The sequence below is a fragment of the Pseudophryne corroboree genome, chromosome 10 (genome assembly GCF_028390025.1).
Source record: "Pseudophryne corroboree isolate aPseCor3 chromosome 10, aPseCor3.hap2, whole genome shotgun sequence".
Lineage (NCBI taxonomy): Eukaryota > Metazoa > Chordata > Amphibia > Anura > Myobatrachidae > Pseudophryne > Pseudophryne corroboree.
This window is the reverse complement of record NC_086453.1, coordinates 251,853,983-251,880,170: the sequence shown is the minus strand read 5'-3', so window position 1 is coordinate 251,880,170 and position 26,188 is coordinate 251,853,983. Positions and strand designations below refer to the sequence as shown.

At 41.3% G+C, this 26,188-nt stretch overlaps 1 protein-coding gene across 1 annotated transcript in view; it reads right to left on the bottom strand.

Annotated features, from left to right (window-relative positions):
- The window catches only part of LOC134965284 (5-hydroxytryptamine receptor 3A-like), a 124,860-nt gene extending 99,048 nt beyond the window's left edge, over positions 1-25,812 (bottom strand). The window contains exons 1-5 of the mRNA XM_063941767.1: positions 25,761-25,812; positions 19,251-19,408; positions 12,622-12,666; positions 11,600-11,709; positions 10,104-10,273 (exon numbers count right to left, since the gene is read on the bottom strand). Of these exons, the coding sequence (XP_063797837.1) occupies positions 10,104-10,273; positions 11,600-11,709; positions 12,622-12,666; positions 19,251-19,408; positions 25,761-25,812 (535 nt within the window). The remainder of the gene's footprint in view (positions 1-10,103; positions 10,274-11,599; positions 11,710-12,621; positions 12,667-19,250; positions 19,409-25,760) is intronic.
- Positions 25,813-26,188: the final 376 nt, after the last annotated feature.

Genomic DNA, 26,188 nt, shown 5'->3' with positions numbered 1-26,188 from the left:
TGTTGCTATATAGTTAAAAAATAAAATAAGTATTTGAGGAAATAAGAGTAAAATCACAAAACGCAGTTCTGGCCCAGTAGTAAAGAGGGTTAAAATGGAACAAGTGCGGATTGTGTTTAGTGGGCAATAGTCGTTTTATTGCTCACATTTATAGAATTATATGATTTGTGCTATTGCAGACGTACGGTTTTGTACACGTGTCCCGGACACAGTACGTGTTATGAACCACAGGTAGTGGTTCATTCCTATTTTATGTTTATAAAGTTGTCTTGCATGCCAGGATTTCCCGTTGCTCTGTTTTAGAATACTCTTGTCTGCTGCCGCAGGTGAGTCTGTGTAATTGCAGCTTGTTCCCATGTGTTCAGCCTCACCTGGCTGCTAATTGCATCTTGTCAGTTTAGAGTCATGCAACAGGGCAGCTGCATGGGATTATTAATTAGGCCTCTCTGTTATATGCTGGCTGTTTGCAATTCACAGATGCTGGTGATATTCCTTGGGTTGCAGTCTGCTTGAAGTGTGAGCTGGTTCCTGTCAGTCCCTGTGTTGATTCCTGTGTCAGTCCCTGTGTCGATTCCTGTGTCTGATCCCGTGTCCTGCTGTGAGGCGTTCCTGCCCTGAGGTCCAGTGGCTTTGCCTGTCCCTGGTCAAGTCTTCTGGCTTCCTGGTGTCCACCGGTCTGTCGTTTGGGATTCTGCCTGTCCTCCAGTTCTGAGAGTCGGTGTCGGCAGCATTAGAAGTTCCTGTCCGTTTGCCAGTATTCGTACCGGTTCCGTGAGTAGCGGCTCTCCCGCGTCCGTTGGCCTAGGCCGCTGTATTCCATTATTGTTTCTGTCCCTGGTGTTTTGCAGAGGGTTCTGCTTATGCTGTCACCGCCGGTACACAAAGGTATTGTGTCGGCGTGTGATCAGCATTTCCTTTGTTGTTCTTTTCCTTTGGCGGTTTCTCCACACATACTTTAGGTTTTTAGTTAGCTGGTAGCCCCTGGCCTGTTTGCTTAGTTAGAGGTCCTCTTGTTATCATTCTGCCTCGGATTTCCCTTTGTCTCTCATTAAGACCGGGGGGCACCGGAGTTGGGCAGACATAATCCGCCCTTCAAACGTGGCTGCCAAGGGCTCAAGAAACCATAGTCTCGCAGGGGATTTCCGATAGCACGGGTGAGACAACAGAGTTAGGGCGCCAGGGGCTATTCCCTTTCCATTCCCCTTTCCCAGCGTTACGTCCTGGTGCTCTGGAATCACTTCATGAACATCTCCCTTGTTCTGAGCACCAGGAACCTAACAGTACGGAACTGCACACGCGGCGTAAGAGGCACGCACGATCACGTGTTTATGCAAATTGCATAAGAATATGGGCGCTAAGTACAAATTACACATTAATTCGTTTATTTTAAAGGTGGGACAGTAGCCACGCTACAATAGCACAAAACTACCCGGTTTCTAAAAAAATTTAGTATAAAAACAAAATTTAGTATAAATAATTTTTAAAAAAATTGCCTCTGGGGTAAAGCTGCCTATTTGAATGAATTTAAATTTTCTGTACAGAAAAACAAAGTGTATTTGAGTGAGCGAACGCAGGAGTGAGTGGATACTGAATCCAAGAACTGAAGTGGTCTGAAGTGGTCTGAAGTGGTAACACTGGGTTAGTAGAGGCCCGGTGGCGTAGGGTTTGCTACCCTGCGTTATTAGGTACAGAAGTGGTCTGAAGTGGTCTGAAGTGATCCCATACAACTAAAGTGGTCTGGAGTGGTCTAGGCTAAGTGGTCTACAGCAATCGTAGGGCATATAGATAACTAGTATCTATAGGCTGTGCTATTGCATCGCATGTCCGTGTGTTCTGCACAGCACAACGTGATACAATTGTGTCATATGCGCTGTGGGAGAGCATACGCAGACGTGATTGCATAGACAAAAGGGGTTTTTCTTTGACAACGTTGGGAAATCTCTCTGGTGGGCTTCACTGGAAAGGGTGAAGGATAGTTATCTAATTTCTCTATTTTTCACCCTACAAACAATTCCAGTTGAAAGATACCGAAAAGGAATTTTCCGCTGCCTCTCTCAGAAAAATATTCCAAACAGAACTTCCACCAAAAGAAATGACGGTGTTGTAAGGTCTGATAGGAGCCCTAAGTTGAGTACATTGCGATCCACTACCAACAGTGTATCATTGTACTGGCCAGCGTGGGTGAGAGTGGGTGGAAGCGCTAGGAGAACTTTCACCGTCGCCTTATATTGAGTATTTTGGTGTTTGTGGGAAAAGGCCCATAATTATGGGAGCCAGTTGCTCAAGTAAGGGACGTTTAACCAGGGTTCAGGTTGAAGAGCCGTGGCCCAGGGGGTCAGCGAAGTTTAAAGGATGTGTGGGAAATATGGTCCACACGCTGAAGACTTTTTGTCTGAATGGGAATGTATGACTGACAAAGATAGGGAACCATTCCCTAAGGTGAGCAGCTTTGAACCAGAGGTATTGCAGAACTTAAGGATAATAATATGTCTGATAAAATTCCAAAAACAAAGGTCAGACATTCAAATTGTTTAAACCTGTGACAGCAAGAGGGGTTGGTGAGTTTGATCCTAAGGTATTGCAGGTGGTATGTCTAACCAAAGTCATATAAGACAAGAATGGAAATATAAGAACTGTTTGAACTTGTAGCAACAATAAATAAGTAGTAAAAAAAAAAAAAAGAGAATGCAAGTACATCGCCTTATGTAGATGTGGAAGCAGTTACGGCCAGCATACAAACTATAGAAAATAATAAAAATATGAAAAATATGACTGTAACCTATATATGTACTAATGAATATTGAAGTTTTATTTAGGAGGAGAAGGTGACCTGATTGTTTTAAGCCATTTCTCACGCACCCAGAGGAGTATCCAACTGGTAAAATAAAAGCAGTAGCCTGTGGGGGAAGTGGCTGAGACCAGTGGAACAGGTAAGTATGGCTTATTCGTGTACATATATAGTAAAACAAAGAAATAAATACAACTAAAAAAAAATCAAGAAAGTAACGTCAGAAATGGAGAAAAAACAACAACCTGTCTGCACATTTAGTATTTGCCAGTAGGAAAGTGGGCAGAGACAAGGTAACCCCAGGGTATTTCTATCAGTTATCATATAAGAAGTATTCATCCCTAGCAATGCCCCTAGTAAAGATGAGCTTGGAAATGTTTGTTTGACCATGTACAGACCCTTAATACGGGATGAGAAGGATTGAATGAAATACTTTGCATGACCTAGAAGCTTGTTAAACTTTTTTTTTTGGTTTTTGTCTCTTGCAGTAATAGAAAACTCTCCATCTGGATAAGACCACTGGTAAACACTAATTCAGCAAATGGGAGGTGGCTCTCTCTGTGCAAATGAACGGGCTCAATAAGGCATTGAGTGTCAGGGTGCAGACTTCTTTGCAAAATTGGAAAGGTCACAGTAGCTAATCTTAGATAGTGTGCTATTGAACATCACCTGAATAGTGTTAGGCGCAGAGAACAACAGGTGGAGAGGTTGAGGACGGTAAGTATACTGGCACATACAGGAAAGACCCATCAGTCCAAATCCCAGATCCCTAATGATCAATAGTATGTTACACTTGTAGGAAGGAAGGGCATTTTGCCAGAGATTGTAGGAGTAGTAGGACACATAGTCAATATAGATCCCCTAGACAGAAAACACAAGCCACATTATTAAACACATAGACGGGACCAAGGGACATATAGTAAGGAATCACAAGCCATATAGAAAACACAGATTCGGTTAATGGGAAGAACAAAATAAATGCAACATTACCCTTTGACAAAACTTGAAGACTAATGTTACATTTCACTGTTCTAGATGCATGTCCATCACAGGTAGAGAAAATTAACTCACAGATACCGGGTTCCCTACGAACTTAGGATGGACAGGACAATGGATTGATGGCTGGGATAGTCCCAGTAGAGATAAGGCACACAGAATTTTTTTAAGGGGTATACACCAAGTAGAGAATCACTTCCCCGTAGTGCCCAATCCAGTTGTAAAATTTTTATAAAATCTTCTTCACCTCTACAAACTCATCTGTCACCAACCCTATTCTGTTTCTCTACAGTTTCCTCTTCATCTTTTGCGTTCACATAGGGTGGTACAATACATGGACCCAAGTACAGTTCAAACTCCACATGCCTAGGTCCTTCAGAGTTCTGCCCAAACCCAGTATATCTCAACAGCACGATGACACCAGTATTACTGCAGTGTGCCTTGTCATGCACAAAGGGTGGAGAATGGGAATACTGGTGTAGGGAAATTTTGTATAGACACTGATATGCCTGTTGGTGAATGGCAAACCTGACATTTTCTTTTTCATTTTCTTCTTCTTTCTCTCCTCTAGAGATTTTTTTTTTTGAGTTATGCTCATTGTACTCTACACTGCAAACACACGATAGTTAAATTAAGATACAAAAATGTGTGTTCCCTGCAGGAAGAGGCAGTCTGGAGGACAAAGGGGTATGGTCAGGAGTCCTCAGGACTGTGGGCAGGTGGACACGGTAAGCCAGTAGCCCCCAGAGCATACCTTCCAAGTCTAGCTGAGGTGGCACACGGTCTGACTCATCTAGGCAAAGAGGGTAGGTACAGGCTGATGAGTGCCTACTGGTGTGCGCCAGGATTCTATTCTCATGCAGGTAAGAGAGCAATGACCTGTCTTACTTGCTTGAGGAAGAATATTGGTAAAGCAATACCAACAGAACCATCCCATATCCCTCCTGCAGACGGATCTTTTCAGGAAATACAAATCGACTTCTTACAGTCAACACCCTTTCGGAATTATTTTTATGTATTGGTGTGCACTGATGTTTTCTCAAACTGGGTAGAGGCATTTCCTGCCACCACGGATGCTGCTGTGTTTACCGCAAAGAAAAAATTGCGCAGAAATTTGTGTGTAGATAATGGTACCCCTAGAAGTAGGAGCAAAGCTTGAAATTGTACTATTGTGATCATAGATACTGCCACTAGTATTATGTAGCTTCGGAACCACTCCCAGATCATCACTCGACGAATCACCCTCTTTAAAATTTGTTTTTGTTTTTGTTTTGGTATTTGTGTCTTTTTGGGTTGTTTTTGGAAGACAACCTCATGTCATGATTGATCCGCACAATGATCAGAAATACACCAATGAGGTGACAGTACAGTACCTTGTTGAGATGAGCCAGCATTTGAGAACTTGACAAAAGAACTTGAAACTGTTGATTGCTGGTATGCCAAATGCTAACTGTCTTGATTGTGAACCAAGAGACTGTGTGATTGTTCTTACGCTCAGGTTGCCTAATAGACAGGTGGGAAGGACTATACCAAGATTTGTTGACAGCACTAAAGGTTGCCGAAAGAAAGACTTGGGTCCACTCGTCCCACTGCAAGAAGGTCGCTGACCCGGAGAGAACTCGTGACAAAGTATTTTATTGCTCACATTCATCGAGTTTGTGAACTGTGTGTTCGTAGTGAACTGTGTGTTCCAAGTGAACTGTGTGTTCAAAGAGCAAGGTGGAGAGCAAAGTGAACTGTGTGTTCCAAGTGAACTGTGTTTTCAAAGAGCAAGGCAAAGAGAACCTCGTATCACCAGAGACTCTGTTCCGTGAAGACTGAGAGGCGGCACTGTTGGACACTACCTGAGCGTACTAATGGACTGTAGAAAGACCAGTCATTGTAATTGATTTGTTATGAACAAGAGTTGTTTTGTTCTATTTCTCTTCTCTCTCTTTCCCGCTGACAAACATTTTCTTTCAAGATATTCTATTTTTGCAAGGTTTTTTTTATGAGGAGTCGAGTGTGGGACTGGAACTGGTTCTGTAGGAATGAGTGATCTCCTTATAGGATCCCAGGATTAGCTGATCAGTTTGTTAAAATCAGAGAAAAATCAAAGGTCTAGTAGTTATGGAGTTCAGAGGTAATCAGGAACAGTCAGACAATGGCTATTCACACATTGCAGATAAAGAGCTCATTAATATATGTGGAAGAAAGGTTTATGAGTGGCTCTCCCCGAACTCCGAAGGGTTACGTTATTTAGGAAGGACACTACTTATAACCCTTGTTCAATGATTAAACAGACCTAGCATACATTCCAGAAATGGAAACAATGTTCAGAAAATGATAGGAATATGTAGATCATGAAAATTTCATGTCACTGTCACGATTTGTTTGTGTCTTCTTCACCTACCCAGCAGAACCTCAATTGAATCCAAACATCAGTGTACAAAGACGTAGGTACATGTATGTGTGAAATATTCATCGCAAATCAGACATTATAGGCCAAAGCACTGTCCCAGCATACTCTATAGGTTGAATATTGTCCCACACCCAACCAGTGGTCCCGTGACCGCCGAGTGCATATAGAGGATGTCTTGTCCTCCTCCCTGTCTTCCCCAAATATAGTTAAGCTTCTGATTTGCGAAATGCATACATACTTGTGTCTAGGTCACCGATTATGGTATGAAATATTTTTTTCTTATGTTAATAATTGATGGCAGTTATTGTTTACAGCCAAAGGGTGGACTGTCGAAGTCAAAAATATTACATAAAGAGAACATACAAACTACACACATTTTAGTCGCCATACTTGCAAATATGCGCAGCAAGCACAGCAATATGTGGTAACACACGCATTTACACGGACATGCCACAGAGATGGATTCGACACTTATTTCATACAGTACATAATTATAATAATATCAAGCGCCAGACATCATGATGATTTAAAATTATCTAATTAATTAATGTCCTGAATATGTATTATTTGAACGAAGCAAGATAGACCTGTCATATTTACTATTAAAACAACCAACTTAATGTGTAGATTAATTTAATACTTGTAATAAAGTTGTGGGACATTGCAGCGAATAGTTATGATTACATGTATAAAAGCTAAAATCACTTTGTTAGAACAATGAATGTTACAGTGGACAGGGAACTCAGGCCAGCCCTTTGGATGTCTTCAAGACTGAATCTGATTACCATATACAAAGGAACTGGTGACTCATCATGAGTCCTCTCCCCCAGAAACTAGATGAGACATAAGCTGACCACGCAGGAGGTCAACTACTTGCTTTTTGGTCTCAGAGGAAGATGGAGGTCTTGCATGATTTTACAGAGAGAGAGAGAGTCATATGGAGGGACAAATTTATAGGAGAAAGATATGGTAATTGTATCGCTGGCATGTAACTGAAATTGTATGTAATTGTATGTAATTGTATGTTTTAACTGCCTACTGTGTGAGTGTAACCATGTAACTATAGGTATACTGTACTTTGTAATATATATTGAATCCATATCCCTTTTTAATAGCAAATATATACTTCAATGAGCTTTGGAACTCAGATAATATGTGGGTGTATTGTTTTCTCTTACGGGATACAGTGTTTTGCGATGTACAGCGCACTTTTATCGTATATGGTAATAAGAGGTGCAGGCATTTACAATATATAATAGAGCGGGCATTTTAAATATTTGTGAGAAATCAATTTGGCATTCTTAGCTTCACCACAGATTGGACCAGAGATCAGGTCTGCGGTGGTGGAGGGGGGCCTTTTTGAAAAAGGGGGCCCGGTGTATTGACCCCTGGGGCCCACCTCTTTATCCGGCTCTGGCTGCTGCGATCAGATCTGAATTACCCACAAAGTCTCTATATGTATCCACTTTCAGCAACACAAACATTCTACATTATGGGCCTAATTTAGAGTTGATTGCAGGAGCAAATTTGATAGCTAATGGGCAAAACCATGTGCACTGCAGGGGGAGCAGATATAACATGTGCAGAGAGAGTTAGATTTGGGTGGGGTGTGTTCAAACTGAAATCTAAATTGCAGTGTAAAAATAAAGCAGCCAGTGTTTATTTACCCCGCACAGACACAAAATAACCCACCCAAATCTAACTCTCTCTGCAAATGTTATATCTTCCACACCTGCAGTGCACATGGGCCCTCATTCCAAGTTGTTCGCTCGCTAGCTGCTTTTAGCAGCATTGCAAATGCTAGGTCACCGCCCTCTGGGAGTGTATCTTAGCTTAGCAGAATAGCGAACGAAAGATTAGCAGAACTGCTAATAAATAATTCTTTGCAGTTTCTGAGTAGCTCCAGACCTACTCCTAGATTGCGATCAGCTCAGTCCGTTTAGTTCCTGGTTTGACGTCACAAACACGCCCTGCGTTTGGCCAGCCACTCCCCCGTTTCTCCAGACGCTCCCGCGTTTTTCCCTGACACGCCTGCGTTTTTTAGCACACTCCCGGAAAATGCTCAGTTACCACCCAGAAACGCCCCTTTCCTGTCAATCATTCACCGATCAGCAGTGCGACTGAAAATCGTTGCTCGACCACCAGCAAATCTACTAAGTTTTGTGTTAAATATCTTAGCGCATGCGCTCTGCATACCATGCGCATGCGCAGTTAGCAACAAATAGCAGCATAGCGAAAATCGGCAATGAGCGAACAACTCGGAATGACCACCTTGGTTTTGCCCAACTGCTAACAAATTTGCTGCTGCGATCAACTCTGAATTACCCCCTATATCTGCCATTGATTAGCCAACTCCCTGTAACCACACAGGAATGCCTAACACATCACTAATACAGTTCTTGGTGTGTGTGTCTTATTCTGTACTGCAACTCTATATGAACACCATCGCAGTGTATGCATGAGCGGTGCAACTCAGATGCAAACGCAGATGAAAAACATTGCACAAGAAAATAAAGCACATTGCTCCCCACAGGAAAAAAAACACACACACATATAAAACAAATTGGCCCCACAGGAGGAAAAAAAATTGTATAATAATATAGCTTTTGGTATTACAATTTATTTTAAATTTCTACTGCTATTTAAAATGCCCATTGACTCCAAGAGGTTTTATAATTCATAGCTGTAACATCTATATATTAATTTATTTATTAACATTTATGTAGCGCTAGCATATTCCATTGCACTTTCTTTCAAAGTTGGGCAGGGGTGGATTGGGAACTAAAATTGGCCCTAGAAGAATTTGTAGAAGTGGTTACCTTGTCAGCAGCACCACTCCTCACATGCCAACAAAAAATACAGGCCCCCACATGCACCTCGGCCCACTGGGACTCTTCCCTGCAAGTCACATTGCCGATCTGCCCCTGGAGTATAATTGGCCTAATTCAGATCTGATCGCTGTGCTGCAAATTACACTGTCCTGCGATCAGATAGTTGCCGCCCAGGGGGAGTGAAAATTCCTACCGTGCAAGTGTGCAATTGTATGTGTATGCTGTGCAAAATTCTCCTCAGTCAGCAGGCAGCTACTGTACAAGACCGTTCGCAACTCACTCACCATCTTATGTTTTTTTCAAGTCTGTGCAGACTGTGGGTAGCCTAAGGCTTACTCCTCCAGTTCGAAAAAATCAGGCTGATCGAGGCCGGAGCTGACGTCACACTCCCTCCCTGAAAACGCTTGGGAATGCCTGCGTTTTTCCGGACACACCCACAAACAATTAGTTACCACACACAAACGGCCTCTTCCTGTCAATCACTTTGCGAATGCCTGCGCGATCTTAGTTTTCACACCATCCTGTCACCACTGTCTGTCGCGCATGCACATTGCAGTGCATACGCATGCGCAGTACTTCGATAATTGCCCGCTGTGCGAAAACGCACAACAACCAGCGCATGGGCGCCAAGCTGCAGCTAGAGTTAGCAGCCTGAAAAACTCTGTTAACCTACATGGAGGAAAGGTGGATTGGTGATGTGATATCTTTTGAAGGCATCTTAAGGCAAGTGGGGTTATTAGTAAATGTTGGGGCACATTTTTTTGCACATGAAATGCTATGAGTAGTATGTGATGGGTTATATGGACAAGTGAAGGGCATTTTGGGATGAGTGTTAGGATGCCAGTTTTGGCATTTCATTATTGATAGAAAGAATAATAAGCTGTTCATTTGAAGGTTGGTGGGATGCACATGCAGGACTTGAAGGTTTTCCCATCATTGCTATATGCCAACTCATAAACTTACAATGAACCGGTTTTGAAAATATACAGTATACAGAAAACCAATATTAAATGATTATAGAAAGAATATGTACTTCCAAAGCCATAAACTATTGTATTTACAAAGCAGTGGTTAAAGATAAACATACTTGTATGAAGCCAGCTGCTGAATGAGAGGGAGCAGTTCAGAACATCAAAAGGGAAAAAGTAGATATTAAGGTTGCAGGACGTCATTAGGCGAATAGGATTGTTGTTGAACACTCTTCCTCTACTGTTCACATAAACATAAGGGACATCGGAAGACTCTCTAGGTCCCACTCTGGAGATAGAGAACAATCAAAATTAACCAATATATGGCTCATGCACAGAATGCTTAATAATGTATATGGCAGTGCATGCAGATGCTTAGGTAACAAATACTACAGGGTCATATCAAATATTTTTTGTTGCCTTTTAATAACTGGCTGATATATTGTAATAACTGTTTCAAAGCATTGTTGTGCTAATGTTTTTTCATTTTGGCAAACTTTTTCTTGAATAAAATATACAGTGCAAAAAAGCAAAGTTACGCCGACAGAAACTTTTAGTTCCTCTTTTGCTTCATTATCAAGTGGAATGACATTTCACACTGCCTGATTTATAGTCTGCGATAAGAGCAGGGACAATGGCTGTGAGGTTGGAGTAGGGCTGGGAATAGTTAAGGCACAATTCTGCCAGTAAAATGTGTAAAATATGTTTTGAAAACTATGGACCTGTTGCAGGGTTGAGTTCATGCCATATTAATGATGATGACTTGTCAGGAACCAGATGCATATGCTGCTGATGTGGGGCTGCTCTCTTCTTCACATGTGTACAGTTTTGTTTTTAGTAATAGTGTTATACCCCATTAATATAAGGACATTTTTGAAAACAGTGCAGTGGCCAGTGCCATTTTAAATTAAGTTTATTTAAAAAACAAAACAAAACCCCTCCAGCAGTTTGAGGAGGGACAATTGGAGCCATTGGGGTAAATTTATTAAGGTGGGAGGTTTTTTTTTTAGAACTGGTGATGTTGCCCATAGAAACCAATCAGATTCTATCTATTATTTTCTAGAAGCAGCTAGATAAATGTTAAGTAGAACCTGAGTGGTTGCTATGAGCAACATCACCAGTTCTAAAAAAACTCCCACCTTAGTAAATTTACCTCATTGTGAGGGGAGAGTTGGTAATGCCATAATTGAGCAGAAATGAGCAGCTGGCAAATAGGAGACATAAGCCGATATTAGCGGCATAGACAGTGTCCCGCCAAGGTAGCTGTGTCATGAAGGATCCAGCCCCTTGCTCCCTTCACCTCAGAGAGCTGTAGTGTACATTCGCGCCACACAATCACTGTGTCACTCCAAGGCTGCGCCCACACCGCCTACAGCTCACTGCCCTGCCGGGCACAAAGTGGCGTATCCTATGCTAAGAATTAACACTGCCCTGGTAAATCACTTGGACTGCAATAGCAATCTTTTTATTTGTACCTGGAATAAAGGGAACAAATCCTACCATTGTTAAGCTGTGCATAGCCTACAGTATATTAGGATTTTCTCTCTGTGTAATATTTTGCCACAGTGCTTATGTATTGCTTTAAGATAAAGTATTAGAATTTCCTTATACTTACGCTTCTTCAATCATAATATCTGGAAGCCAAATTGACTGCGTAGGAATTGAAATATAGGTCACGTTGTCAAACTGAATTGGATCCCACAGGAGAAACTCATCCACCCAAGACTACATAAGACAAAAAAAACTAAAAACATTCATACAAACCAAATGGATAAGAGTAACATAAAACTACATATTATTAAGTCTTTGCCTATCTGCAAGTATATTCTAATGGCCTACAAACTCCTTGCCTTGTTACCAAATTCATGTGACCAAATATGCAAGATCTGAGATGTCCACTTTGAGCATCTCTGCACACTATAATAGCAATTGTTGCATCCTATACGCCACTATCGGTTGTACTATTGTAAATTACACCAGTCCTATGGCAGGAACAGTTTGCCCACCTGCCCATGGCCTCCAATACTTGCATCTGTGACTGCAATCCACTTGCATTGATATGCATGCATCACTCCCAAAATACGCCCACTAAATTACCCATTTTTGCATGCACTAGTAGTCACCGTCCAACCACTGCCCATGAATGTCCATCACTTTTCCGCCACCCTTCTTATTCTGTCTGAATGGATCCCAACAGCATCTCTATGCGTACATTTTGTATAACGCATGCATCATAAGGATATTCAGACATTTTTGCACAGTTGAAAAGAATGGCTGAACTATGTGAACATGGCCATTGCATGTGGAGTGAGTGTGGCTCTGTATCAGGGCCTACAGACAGTATGTGTCTGTATTTCTGTATTTCTGCTAAAGCATCTGCTTCTCCAGGCTTCTCCAATGCTTAAAGATGGCAGGTTCTATGGGTGGTGAGACTCTGGCTTATACCGACTGGTTCTGGTCTGTTCTTGCTAAGTGCAGGTTAGGGCCACATTTTTTTCCAACACATTTATCCAACACTTTGTACATTAAAATTGATGTACTCTCATCTAAAATATGTTTATATATTAAATGCAGCAGGAACTTTGCTAGGGCCATATGAAACTGGGTCTATAAATCTAGTACAGTATGTTATATTACCTGATTGTACCAGATATACGTTTTGACTAATTGATTCTTCTCATCCTGCGCAGAAAGAAAAGTAAGAATAGGGTTTAAACAGCTGAATATATAGTTGCACAACTCACAAGTCAAGATACTGCATGTAGTATGAAACAACAAAAAAGAGCTAAAATGAAATATTATGAGGTAGTCTCTTTTTCCATATCCACAACAGCATACTCAGTGAAGATGTGATCTCAATGCTGCGGCAGCACAGTGGTTAGTATTGCTGTCTCACAGCACTGTGAACAATGGTTCAATTTCCACCTGGTGCCTATCTATGTGGAGCTTGTATGTTCAACCTGTGTTTACAGGGATTTCTCCTTCGTGCCCCTACTACCTCCCAAAAAGCACAAAAACAAAATACACTGGTACGGTAATTGACGTGAACCATAGTGTATGTGTGTAGGGAATATAGACTGTGAATTCTACTCAGGCATGGACTTAATATGTGAGCAGGTATCCATTTGAAAGCCTTATGCTTCTTTATTTTGTCTGAGAAATCACAGTTGTTAGCATGTAAAAGCATTTGACTTGGTTCAGGTGGGAATGATTGTTTTAGGAATCACTGTACCCGCTGATATATGTATTGGTCTCATTGACAAGTGCTGGGGTTATTACAGTTGCCAACAATCCCCCTCCAACCCTCTAGACCCATATTACTGATTACAATATGTAGGAGTGTTTCAGTGGTGTAAATTCGTCCCAGTTGCCCGGAGGTAAGATAAATATTGGTGCCACCCCATGTATAGATAAATATATGTATGTATGTATGTGTATATATATCGAAAATATATATATAAAAAAGAACAAATATATATTTACATTTCATTGTCATATATTTTAAGTCACACATTTAGTAGTCATACACAGGATTAGAACTCATGACCTGTTACACGAATGGTAGACACCTTATGGTGGGTACACACTTATAGATCTATCTGTAGATCAATTGATCTGCAGATATATCTATAGACGGACCTGGCGTCTGTTGTGTGTTGTGCATATGCACTGCCTGATCCATCGTGACTGACGTCACGAACGGGGTGGGCATTTACATGCACCCGCCCATTGTGCTGTCAATTACCTCTGGTGTCTACTGCAAGTGTACGGGTGATCAGCACGATGCACCAATATACCATTTAGATATATTGGATGTCAGCTGTGCTCGTACACACTGTCTGATGGGCAAGCAATATATCAGCCATTCAATAGAATGGCCACTATATCGGCCATTGTGTACCCAGCATTACTGAACAAGTGATTTGCTCCTACGTAGCAAGGCTGCAGATTCTAATTATATGAAGCTACTAAGAATTGTCAATTCAAAACCATTGCAACTAGGCAGATCTATGTAGTGTACAGCCACACACTACATAGATCTGAGTCACTCGCTATGCTTATTATTTCTCTGACAATTATTTTACAAGTGTCATACACATGATTAGAACCCACAACCTATTACACTGGAAGCAGGCCCTAATTGGTGGAGCTATTTACTCCTCTATAGGAAGCATGAGAATTCTAACTATATGAAGTTACTTGCAATTGTCAGAGAATTAACGTGATATAGATCTCATGCTTCCTAAAGTGGAGCAAATAGGTCCACCAGAAAGGTGTTTGCTTCAGTGTAATAGGTTGTGGGTTCTAATCCTGGCTATGACACTTTTAAAATGTGCATCTATAATAAAGAGGGTGTAACTTGTAAGGTGCAGGAAGTAGTGGGGGATTCGGCCACGGAAGAGATAGTGATGGCTGTCAATTAACTTATTTGAATGGTGTCACTGAACACGGAACGGAAGGAGAGGTGCCCCCCTACAGAGCAGGAGCCCGGCGGCAGCCGACTCTGCTGCATCCCACAGTTACGCCTCTGGAGTGTTTTTTTTTTATTTACTGTCCTTTCTACCACTGCGTATATTATTATTATTATTATTATTATCTCATTTTTGTTGAGGTTTCCAAACCTTGAAAATATGTTTTAAAATAAATTGAGTAAAACTTACAGAATTTTTTGTTTTTCACTAATTTCAAATTAATCAAAAAGTTTAAATAATATAAATCTACAGTCGATGAAAAAGATTCTCGTACTTAAAATACTGAGCTCATAACCCAATTTAAACTATTTAAACTAAAAGTCAAAAGACTGGTGAATACTATGTGAAATATATACAAATAGATGTTGTCTTACTCCTAACTTTTTTTAACCATCATGCAAAAATGTTACTATTTTATTCTAATACATGGCAATGATGTTGCAGGTTAATTTGCTTTTCAGGCTTTTCTGAACAACAATTAGATACTGTACAGTGTACACTGTTTGGTTAGAAGAAGTGATTTTGGTTTTCTGGTGGTATTGTGACTCTTTTGCAACTTACCTATTTACTGTGGCCAAAACTGCCACAAAACTGGAGAGAAACCACACTTCACCATTTATATTTTAAGGCATGCAATGATTAGAATGGAATGGAAATCTCTGATTTATCATAGAAACATAGAATGTGATGGCAGATAAGAACCAATTGGCCCATCTAGTCTGACCCTTTTTTACCATATTTTTACCTCAAACCTTATTTGCTCCTTATTTCTTTGTTGGGATATCCTTATGTCTATCCCATGCATGTTTAAATTGCTCTACTGTCTTATCCTCCACTCTGTAGCCTAACCCTAACCCTCTCCCGAAGCCTAAACCTAACCCTCCCGACCCGCAGCCTAACCCTAAGCCTCCCCGGGGATACCTAACCCTAACCACCCCTCCCCGCAGCCTAAACCTAAACCCCCTCCACTCTGTAGCCTAACCCTAACCCTTCCCCCGAAGCCTAAACCTGATCTCCCCCACCTCCTCCGTGGCTTACATGTCCGATGGACCAGCAAGCGCTCGTTCGTAATTCCAGCTGTCAGGATTCTGGCGCCAGGATTGCGATCCCTGTTGGGATGCTGGTGCCGGCATTTTGAGCAGTGTTGGGATCCCGGCATCAGTATTTCAACTGTCAGGATCTTGGCCAGTGGGAAAAAAATAACTAGGCTCAGACAGCCATGATTAGGGTTATCATTAGTATTAGCTTTAGGTTTAGGATTAAAATTTAGTGGCGACATTTTGAACACGTTGATTTTATTTCAAGGTTAACATTATGCTTGTCAACACTATAAACATGTCGACACGTGCTCTGTTCACATGTAGTCAACATAAAGTAGTCACCATAATAACTGTTGGAAATTTGAATGTAGACAAATCATACTGAACCCTTATTATTTTACATAAGATTTACCAGAGAAAGCACAAGTAGTGAATTACAAGTCAGTATAAGCCTGTGCTCGACATTATAGATTTGTCCTAATACACTTGGCATCTATACGTCACATGGCGTGAGACACCTGGCATGACTAAGATGCTCCGAGAGGTGTAGAGTGCCGTTTTAGTCTTTACATTTTTTTGTCTTATTCGCATCGCAGACACAGCAAGACACCAAAGTATACTAGAGACGATGGGCTGCACAGGAATTAGTTTGTAAACATGTACAAAGCTGCAGATGAAGCCTATAGGACTTGGTAAGAGAAAAAATCATGGCTGCTGCATCTTAACACTTCATATACAGATTCAGACTCAGTTGCACACAGATATGCAAATGTTGGGCTCAAGTTCAGAACATAGGACCCCAAGGGCTAGCATAACTAAACTGCCTCAGAACACTATCCACGTGGACATCTGGTGGGAATAGTAACCTGCGGGGAGCGACGCAGAGCGTACACATTTTAATGTTCTGTACAAGTTTAATGATGTTCTGAAGCAGTTCAGTTATGCTACCACATGGGGTTCCATTTTCAGAACTTGGACCTAAAAGTTGCACATCAAATTGATCATTGCAATCTAGCCAAGTAGTTTTCTTGCTTCCAATTGTTTTATTATACAAATAAGATGCAGATTTTGAGCGGGAAAGACACTTGTCATTGTGTTGCCGAGTCGCTCAGGACCTGGCATGCTGATAGGGTTTATTTGGCACCACTGAAGCCACAGTATACGAGGACACATATGTATGTGCTGTGTTAAGGACAGGATTGAGAAATCAATTATTCTGTGCTAGTGTAAAAGTATGCTGACAGTAAATCAAATCCCTTTATATTGCTGCAGTACATGGGATACTGTAATGCAGAAATGCCACATACTGTAACCCATCTATTTACTACATAATTTGGATAATAAAATGAGTGCACATTTACTATTTTTACATTGTGGAGAGCTGTACAAACTTTGTTTTGTAAAACAAATTCCATGCTAGATTATATGGAGGAATATTTGTTTAGAAACATACATTAGGCAATCACACTTGATTTGTTTTATCTTGTAACATTTGACTAATAGCTAACCCATCGTGTATCAGAGACAGGAGGTTTATGCATGGCCTGGTTTGGTGGCTTCTTTGTCTGTGGTTTCTAAACTGTTTTCCTGTATCATAAACGTATCTCATTGAGTTAATTTAACTTAATAAATGAGGCAGAACGTTGCTGCTTAGAATAAATTAACCAATTCTGAGAGAGACTAACGTCATGGGAGCCCAGGTACAAAATTACATCTTGTTCCCCATCCTCCTCATTTTACCACCCAGAGTCTACAAAATACATTAGTGTCTATTTCTGAAGTTTACAACTATGTGGGAACTGCTGTTTTTGTATGGTTTAGGCAAATATAGATATTGTGGCACATTTAATAAATCCCTAATGCCTTCACTAGGTAAACTTCCACTGAAGTCCGCATCCCCCATTTTTTGAGAATACTGTGCCAGTGACATGTTTCCGAAGAAAGCAGCGGAAATATGAAGCTCTTGCTGGAAATGGCACATGAGCACGGCTGCGTGTTTTTCAGACACACACATTTGTAACTGTGTATAAGTGTGTCACATATATTAAGTCAAGATCAATTTGTGTATAATTGGAATGGAGCTCGCAGTTCATGAAAAGTCATAATGTAATATGCATACATTGCCAAGGGTGAAATGTAATAGGATCTGAGTTTGTAAAATCTGTGATATTTCTGCCAAACATGCAAGTTTCAACTCGTTATATATAATAGGCTTTAAATTTGCATCAAACTTGCTTAAACCATTCTCTCCTTGGCAAAACATGCTATCCAGATCACTACTGCACACAGGGGGGTTTCTGAGTACCCAGAAACCCCCGCTCCCTGATCAACCAAATGTTTTATATTTACATGCCATGGTCTTACGGCTGGCATTTGGAATCCTCCCCCTCCCCGCGACTGAATGTCACGGTTCACGTATTGATGCTGAGGGGGCAGAGCCAATATGAAAGCTCTCTCATAGAATCACATCATATTGGTTCCACCCCCTTCCCCGCTGACCCACGAATCGCATAATTTTGCCATGGGGCCGGGGCCTAATGGTGAAATGTTCAATAGCAATGATGTACTACTGTAGCCTCACCTCTTTCGTCAGGGCAGGCTCCGTTGTAAGTGTGTGCACAGTATGTGTTCTATATGCGTTTATATGAGTGTGTGGGTGTATATGTACAGCATGTATTCTATGTATGTGTATATGTTCTATGTGTGTGTGTATATGTATTTGTATGTGTTCTCTGTATGTATGTATTCTATGTGTGTGTGTTTTTGTGTGTACATGTACGTGTGTATATGTTTTATATGTGTATATGTATATGTGTATATTTTCTGTGTGTGTATATGTGTACTATGAGCATGTATTGGTGTGTATATGTATGAGTGTGCGTGTGTTCTATGTAACATGTGTGTATGTGTATAAAAACTGTATGTATATATTTATATATAATACAAACACAAGTGCGTGCATATAAGGAACCCCCTCCTACAAATCCTGTATTTGCCCCTGCAGATGTAGCCCAAATAAAACATACATCTTACCTAATGTAATAGGGTGTGAGTTGTAAACTCACACAAAATTTGTAATAAAAAACGTGGGGAAAAATAGACCCATTTTAGGCAGGCGAGATCTGTGCTGGGTTCTGGTGTGTAAAACTAAGTAAATAGTCAATAATCAGAAAAAAATGTATAACCAATCCCGGCTCTTAGAGCCAGCCCTGGTTGAAAAAATACAGGGAACAAAACGTGTAGGTGTCCTCTGTATTTAATGAACCAGCACTGGACTCTTGGTGCCGGCCCTGGGTCTAAAAATATGGGGGAACATTTTTTTTTTAGAACAGCTTTGTTCTCCACTAGCAGGGGGTAATGCCACAGCCAGTTGACTGGTCACCCCAACCAAAGCATTAACCCCCTCCCCCCCTTACTAGTCAGGTCAGGTTGGGGACTCTGTCCATTTCAACAGGTACTGGTGGCAATGCCCATACACCACACTGGGGACAGAGCTGTCCCTGGCTGTGGCGGGTGCTGGCTCCGGACTGCGCAGAGGATCTTGCGCAGTGGAGCCGGGCGGGCAGGGAGATACAGTGCCGTTATAATACATTTACCCCTTATTTCTCTCCCTGATCTAATTTGCTGTTAGTGTGCTAAAACTGTAACAGGACCTGCTGGGATGTCTAGGTCAAAAGCAGCTGGAGGGCTGCCTACCATTGAGATATGCTATGGGCTTATTTATTATAGAAAACATAGAAAGGAAATAACTTACAACTCCAAGAATGGTATATATGGATATCTCTATATACACAGTGGTGGGTTGCCTCCAATTCTTTACAGGTCTCACACCCTTGTTGTATCCATCCATCAAATGTTCTAAAAGTTCCACTAAGGTAGATTTATTGGATTTTGATCCATGAGACTCTTTGGCTGCAAAATAAAATGTAACCTTTTTAAATTCTTTTGGCTAGGATGTAATGGGAGCGGGGTTTCATTTGGGCTTGTAAAATATCCGATTTTGCAGCAAAAGTCGGGCATTTTGCAAACCCGGACAATATAATGTACTTGAAAAGTCAGATGTTTTCTACTCTTAAAGAGCACAAAAAAAGTCGGATCCAGATGTTTTTGTGATGTTAAACATACAACTCAGTAATGGAGTCTGAGTTTGAAAATCACACACAAAACAGCTCTACAAAGCCAGACATAAATAGAGCTGGTTCTTTTTGGGGGCGAGTAGTATTTGACAATGTTGAAAATAAAATACAAGTACACAATTATAGCACATTTACAACAAATAAACATTTTTCAAATTATTTCTTACCTTAAAAAGAAAAAAGCAACAACTTTGGGGGTAATTCCAAGTTGATCGCAGCAGGATATTTTTTAGCAGTTGGGCAAAACCATGTGCACTGCAGGGGAGGCAGATATAACATGTGCAGAGAGAGTTATAGGCCCTACACACTTGGCGATATTCTGAAAGATATGAACGATCTCGTTCATAAATGAACGAGAACTCGTTCATATCTTTCAGTGTGGAGACTTAAGCGGTGAACGATGCGCGTCCCCGCGCTCGTTTATCGCTGGTCTCCCGTCGGCTGTGCATGCAGGCCAATATGGACGATCTCGTCCATATTTGCCTGCACTTCAATGCAGCCGGGTGACGGGGGGAGTGAAGAAACTTCACTCCCCCCGTCACTGCCCCCCCGCCGCCGGGTCGCTCGTCGGCCGTATCGGCCGTCGGGCACCTCGGCGGCACATCGCCAAGTGAGTAGGGCCCTTTAGATTTGGGTGGGATGAGTTCAATCTGCAATCTAAATTGCAGTATAAAAATAAAGCAGCCAGTATTTACCCTGCACAGAAACAAAATAACCCACCCAAATCTAACTCACTCTGCAAATGTTATATCTGCCTCCCCTGCAGTGCACATGGGCCCTCATTCCGAGTTGTTCGCTCGCAAGGCGATTTCAGCAGAGTTACACACGCTAAGCCGCCGCCTACTGGGAGTGAATCTAAACTTCTTAAATGTGCGACCGATGTATGCGCAATATTGCGATCAAAAACGAGTTAGCAGTTTTAGAGTAACTCCAGACTTACTCTGCCTGTGCGATCAGTTCAGTGCTTTTCGGTCCCGGCTGACGTCATAAACACACCCAGCGTTCGCCCAAGCACTCCCACCGTTTCTCCGGACACGCCTGCGTTTTTTCCGGAAACGGTAGCGTTTCCAGCCACACGCCCCTAAAACGCCGTACATCCGCCCAGTAACACCCATTTCCTGTCAATCACAATGCGATCGCCGGAGCGATGAAAAAGCCGTGAGTAAAAATACTTTCTTCTTAGTAAAGTTACTTGGCGCATGCGCAGTGCGAACATTACGCATGCGCACTAAGAGAATTCTCACTGCGATGCGATGAAAAATACCGAGCGAACAACTCGGAATGAGGGCCATGGTTTTGCCCAACTGCTAACAAAAATCCTGCTGCGTTCAACTTGGAATTAACCCCTTTGATCTCTCAAAATAGTCAGTGTATTGTACGTGTATTGTACGTATCATTTTTGCACATTTTGCCCCCCCCCCCCCCCCGAAAATGTATCTTAAAATGATGTGAAGAGAACACACAAGCCGATCTTGCTGTTTAAAATGTTATGCATCATGCCAATATTCTGTGTGCAATAGCAACTGTGGGCGGGATGTGATGAAGTCCAAGTTCGGCTAAACCATGCCTTGTAAATCATTGCCCCTTTAAAAAAATATCCGAGTTCGCCCAGCATCCCCAATGCCCACCGAACTCGGACTTCATTACATCCTGGCCTGTATCTGCATGCAAAATGTTATGCTAAAGTGTTTTCCAGCCAACACTGTAACATAGGGGTCTATTTACTAAACCTTGGATGGAGATAAAGTGCATAGAGATAAAGAGCTAATTAGCTGGTACTTTATCTCTGCCCACTTTATCTCCATCCAAGGCTTAGTAAATAGTTTGGGTATGCTGATACAGCCACTATTACACACAGAATAAAGTCATGCAGCATATCATTTACATCAGCATAATCTGCTTGTGCGTCCTGTAGGACTAGGGTTTATTTAGAGTGTGTGTTGCTATAATCATGGGACTTTTGGGTGCCAATGGGTGACGTTCTATTACTGTCCAACTGGTGAAATAACAGATGCTTTCCGGTTGGTCTGAAAAAATTGGACGCTTCCTGGGCTAAAAAAGCCATCACAAGTCGGATCTGATTTGCATTGTGAGAGTAAAAGATGCACGCCATTACATTGGCCGAGTTCCAGGAAAATGATGCATATTTTAATGTCCGAGTTTGTGCGTCTTTTTCCCAAACGTTAAAATAGTCTCCCATTAAATTCCAGCCTTTAACTTAATAAATTAAAGCAAAAAGCTCAATTGTTTTTTTCTGCATCTATGATAACCTAAAGTAATGTATCTATTATATTTAAACATTTTCACGATATCAATGAAAATGTATTATTAAACACCTTCATTTTGTTTCTCATATCACCATTTAGATACTAACACCGTACAGGGATCCGGTCTCTAGGTCGACAGTAACTAGGTCGACACTATCTAGGTCGACCACTATTGGTCGACAGTAACTAGCTCGACAGGGTCTCCAGGTCGACATGTTCTAGGTCGACAGGTCAAAAGGTCGACAAGAGTTTTTCTGTTTTCTTTTTCTTTTTTTGAACCTTTTCATACTTAACGATCCACATGGACTACGATTGGAACGGTAACCTGTGCTGAGCGAATCGAGGCACCTTGCCCAAAGCATGGCGAGCGAAGTGAGCCATGCGAGGGGACACGGTGCACTAATTGGGGTTCCCAGTCACTCTACGAAGGAAACAACATAAAAAAAAATAAAAGCTCATGTCGACCTTTTGACTTGTCGACCTAGACCATGTCGACCTAAAGACCCTGGACCTAGTTACTGTCGACCAATAGTGGTCGACCTATACACTGTCGACCTAGTTACTATCTACCTTCCATACCACACCCCTGTTTAGCTGCTAAAGCCAAAAACAAAATGTATCAATGGATGCTATTGCGTATTGAAGTTCCATGGGATGTTAAATATGGGCGTGAGGGTAAATAGGTTGACAGGGTATACTCGGTGGTGTGTATATCTCGCCACTCTTTGAGCAAGGTGCTTAGCTCCACTGCCGCTGCACTTACCACAGGTTACTATCCCCAGTCATAGTCCATCTGGATGGTAAAGTGTGAAAAAGTATTGACATGCCAGGAGCGCACAGTCAATCAGGAGAGCGCTATGATGTGGTGCTTCCTGATTGGCTGCCGGGACCTCTAGTGATAGGAGTCACGGGGGGTCTCGGCATTCGGGGAAAGGGGTTCCATGTGTATTTTTTACAGGTACACGATTGGATTCTTCTGGAGAAGGGGATGTGAATGGTGGCGTGGGATGTAGGTAAGTATGTATGAGTGTGTAAGTGCGCATGTATGTGTATTAAAGTTGTACTTTCACGGTGTGTCTTGTGTTTTTATTTGAGTATTTCTTTTGTTGTGGAATTACAGGTACCAGCGGGCCCATTATTTCCCCGCATGCTGGTACTTGTGTTTCTCCACTCCCCCAGGGAACCCCGGCCAGGGGTGACTAGTTGGGGGGTTTGTGATGCTTTAGCCGCAGGGATCTATATACAAGTGTCCCCCGGCTGCGCATCACCTCCCTAATTAGTGGAGCCCGGTGCTGGTTTTAAAAATACGGGGTCCCCTACGTCTTTTGTCCCCCATATTTTTGGAACCAGGACCAGTCCAAGAGCCCGGTGCTGGTTACTTAAATACGGGGAACTGCAGTAAATTTTTTCCCCGTATTTTTGTAACCAGGACAGGCTCAAAGACCCCAAGGCTGGTTATGGTTTTGGGGGAAATAACAGCAAATTACAAACGTGCGATTTGGTGTGATTTTTTAGACACCTAAAAAATCGCACCCTATTACATCTAGCCTATTGTGTGTAAATCTGGCTCTGGTACTAGCCAGTGCATCCTGAGACATTTACCTCACCGCACATCACTGGTAAGAACATGGCTGTTCCTATGCTCTGACAAATTTCTCAACCATTCCTATGGCAACAGCCAGCGGTAAAACTGTCATCTGCAGTGGGGTCAGGAGGATTCATGCATTGTCTATATGGGTTTTTTCTTACAAGTACCGTATGTGGATGCCTACATGAACCTAAGGTGACCATCCCTGAGGATCTAACTAGGTAATACATTGGAAAGTGAGAGATGTGTGGGGAAGTGTTTATTTAAAAAAAAAAAAGACTTTTAAATTCAGTGCATGTTTTTATCATTTTTAAATATGTTTTTATAGGTGCACTGCAGGTGCCAGCAGACCTTGGGTGTCAGGATTTATTGGCACCTGTGGTGCTAGGATGCCCTGGCAGCCATTTATATTGGATAGGGCAGGGCTTTCTGGGAGCAGTAGTGTACCAGTAAATGAAATATTATTTTTATTATTTAATTATTACTATTACACCAGCATCCACAGCCCAGGGGTATGGGCTGTGGATGCTGGTGTAATATTAACATGAGGCTGCTTTTTCCTACAGTAGTTATGGGCTTGCAGTTTTTGCATTACCACCATGGACAGTGCGGTAGTCGACTATGGGTTCTTTATGATTGTGACCAGCAATACTGGCTCAAATCATATCCAGGTCAGTATAGCGTTCTTTAGCTCCCATGGGATATGGGAGCAGAAGACCCACCAAAGTGCCCCTGTTAACACTATAAAAATGGATACCATACGGATACGGATGTGTGCTCCCGCAGGGTCGGTATCACAAGAAAAAATAGACTGTGCAGGCTTGTCAATTTTGACTAGAAAGTGTACAATCTAGTTTCTAGTATAGTCAAAATTGTACATAGCCAAAATTGCACCGTGTTTATATGCAATATTGATGATTCTGGGCACTGGGGAGTTCAAGGGAAATCGCAAAGTCAAAATTGGCCTTTTACCTTATCTAAAAACATTGTAAAAATGTCTACTGGTCTTCCCCCAAGCAGAACTTTATGCTGAAAATGTGTGTTAAAAACATAGGGCCCCATTACTTGAACACCCATCTCTGTAGACAAATATATCTAATTCCCTAATCACCTTCTTACCCTCCCCAGAATATTCTGCCTGATTATCATCCCTCAACACAGTTCATGGGCAACGCACATTTAATCCGTTTCAAAAAAGTTACCAATCCTCAAATCAGCATTGTATTGGGAATGGCTAATTTGTCCCCACTATGCACTTTTTCCATTGCAAGAACCAATGTAAAATCTGTGGCTCCTAATGTGACGTAACGTCATGTGTCATATTTCTACTTTCTTATAGATTGTAAGCATTCAATCCATGCTCTCATTCCTTAATATGTCATTGATACCATAACATGTTTTATTACTATGTGTGTCCCCAATCGCAAAGGGCTACTGAATATGCTTTGACTTTATTAATAATAATAATAATAATAATAATACAGGTTGAGTATCCCATATCCAAATATTCCGAAATACGGAATATTCCGAAATACTGACTTTTTTGAGTGAGAGTGAGATAGTGAAATCTTTGTTTTCTGATGGCACAATATAAACAAACTTTGTTTAATACACAAAGTTATTAAAAATATTGTATTAAATGACCTTCAGGCTGTGTGTATAAGGTGTATATGAAACATAAATGAATTGTGTGAATGTGTACACACTTTGTTTAATGCACAAAGTTATTAAAAATATTGGCTAAAATTACCTTCAGGCTGTGTGTATAAGGTGTATATGAACCATAAGTGCATTCTGTGCTTAGACTTAGGTCCCATCACCATGATATCTCATTATGGTATGCAATTATTCCAAAATACGGAAAAATCTGATATCCAAAATACTTCTGGTCCCAAGCATTTTGGATAAGGGATACTCAACCTGTAATATCATATGCACCTGGTATTCATACCTAGTAATTCATATGTAACACATGTGGATATCCGATAGATCATAAAAACATGCTCTGTCAGGATGTATATGTGAATAGTGTTATTACATACACACTAATAAAGCAAATCTTAGCAACGTTCTCAGACTTGTTCATAAACTAACATGTAAATTAGCCTTAGGATGCACATTCCATAACTGATAGCTAAGAACTGGGTAAGCATGCCAATAATGCAGACTTTTGTACGTTAAATCAGACCATTGTTTTTATTTGCAATAATATACCAAATAAAGCACAGTCAGCAGCATGTGCAATGTCTACATATGTGGATAAATGAACTCACCTGTCCATGTTATGAGCAGAAGCAGGGTAGACACGGTCCAGGCATGTGCCATAGTTTCCAATGGCCCAGAATTTTCACGAGAATAATCTATAATAGATCTTTTGTCTAAGTAGACCTACAGATAATGTATCTATTTCTTTATCTGAATACAGATTTCTTACCTCCTTAAGGAACTCACAATTATTTTTGTTAACTATTCTATTGGATGTGTTGTTTACCTTTCTTTTTTTACCTGTCTCTATTGCTACAGTACCGACAGTACTACTGTACAGTACTGTACCTCTTTTTTGTTTCTAATGCCGCGTTCCTTCCTCTGATTCTTCTATGCTGTGTGCAGAACTGTCCCTATATATATCCATCCTGGTGACCACTCCTCTTATTTTCTCAGTGATATAATGAAGAAATCTGACATATTACATGGCCCCTCC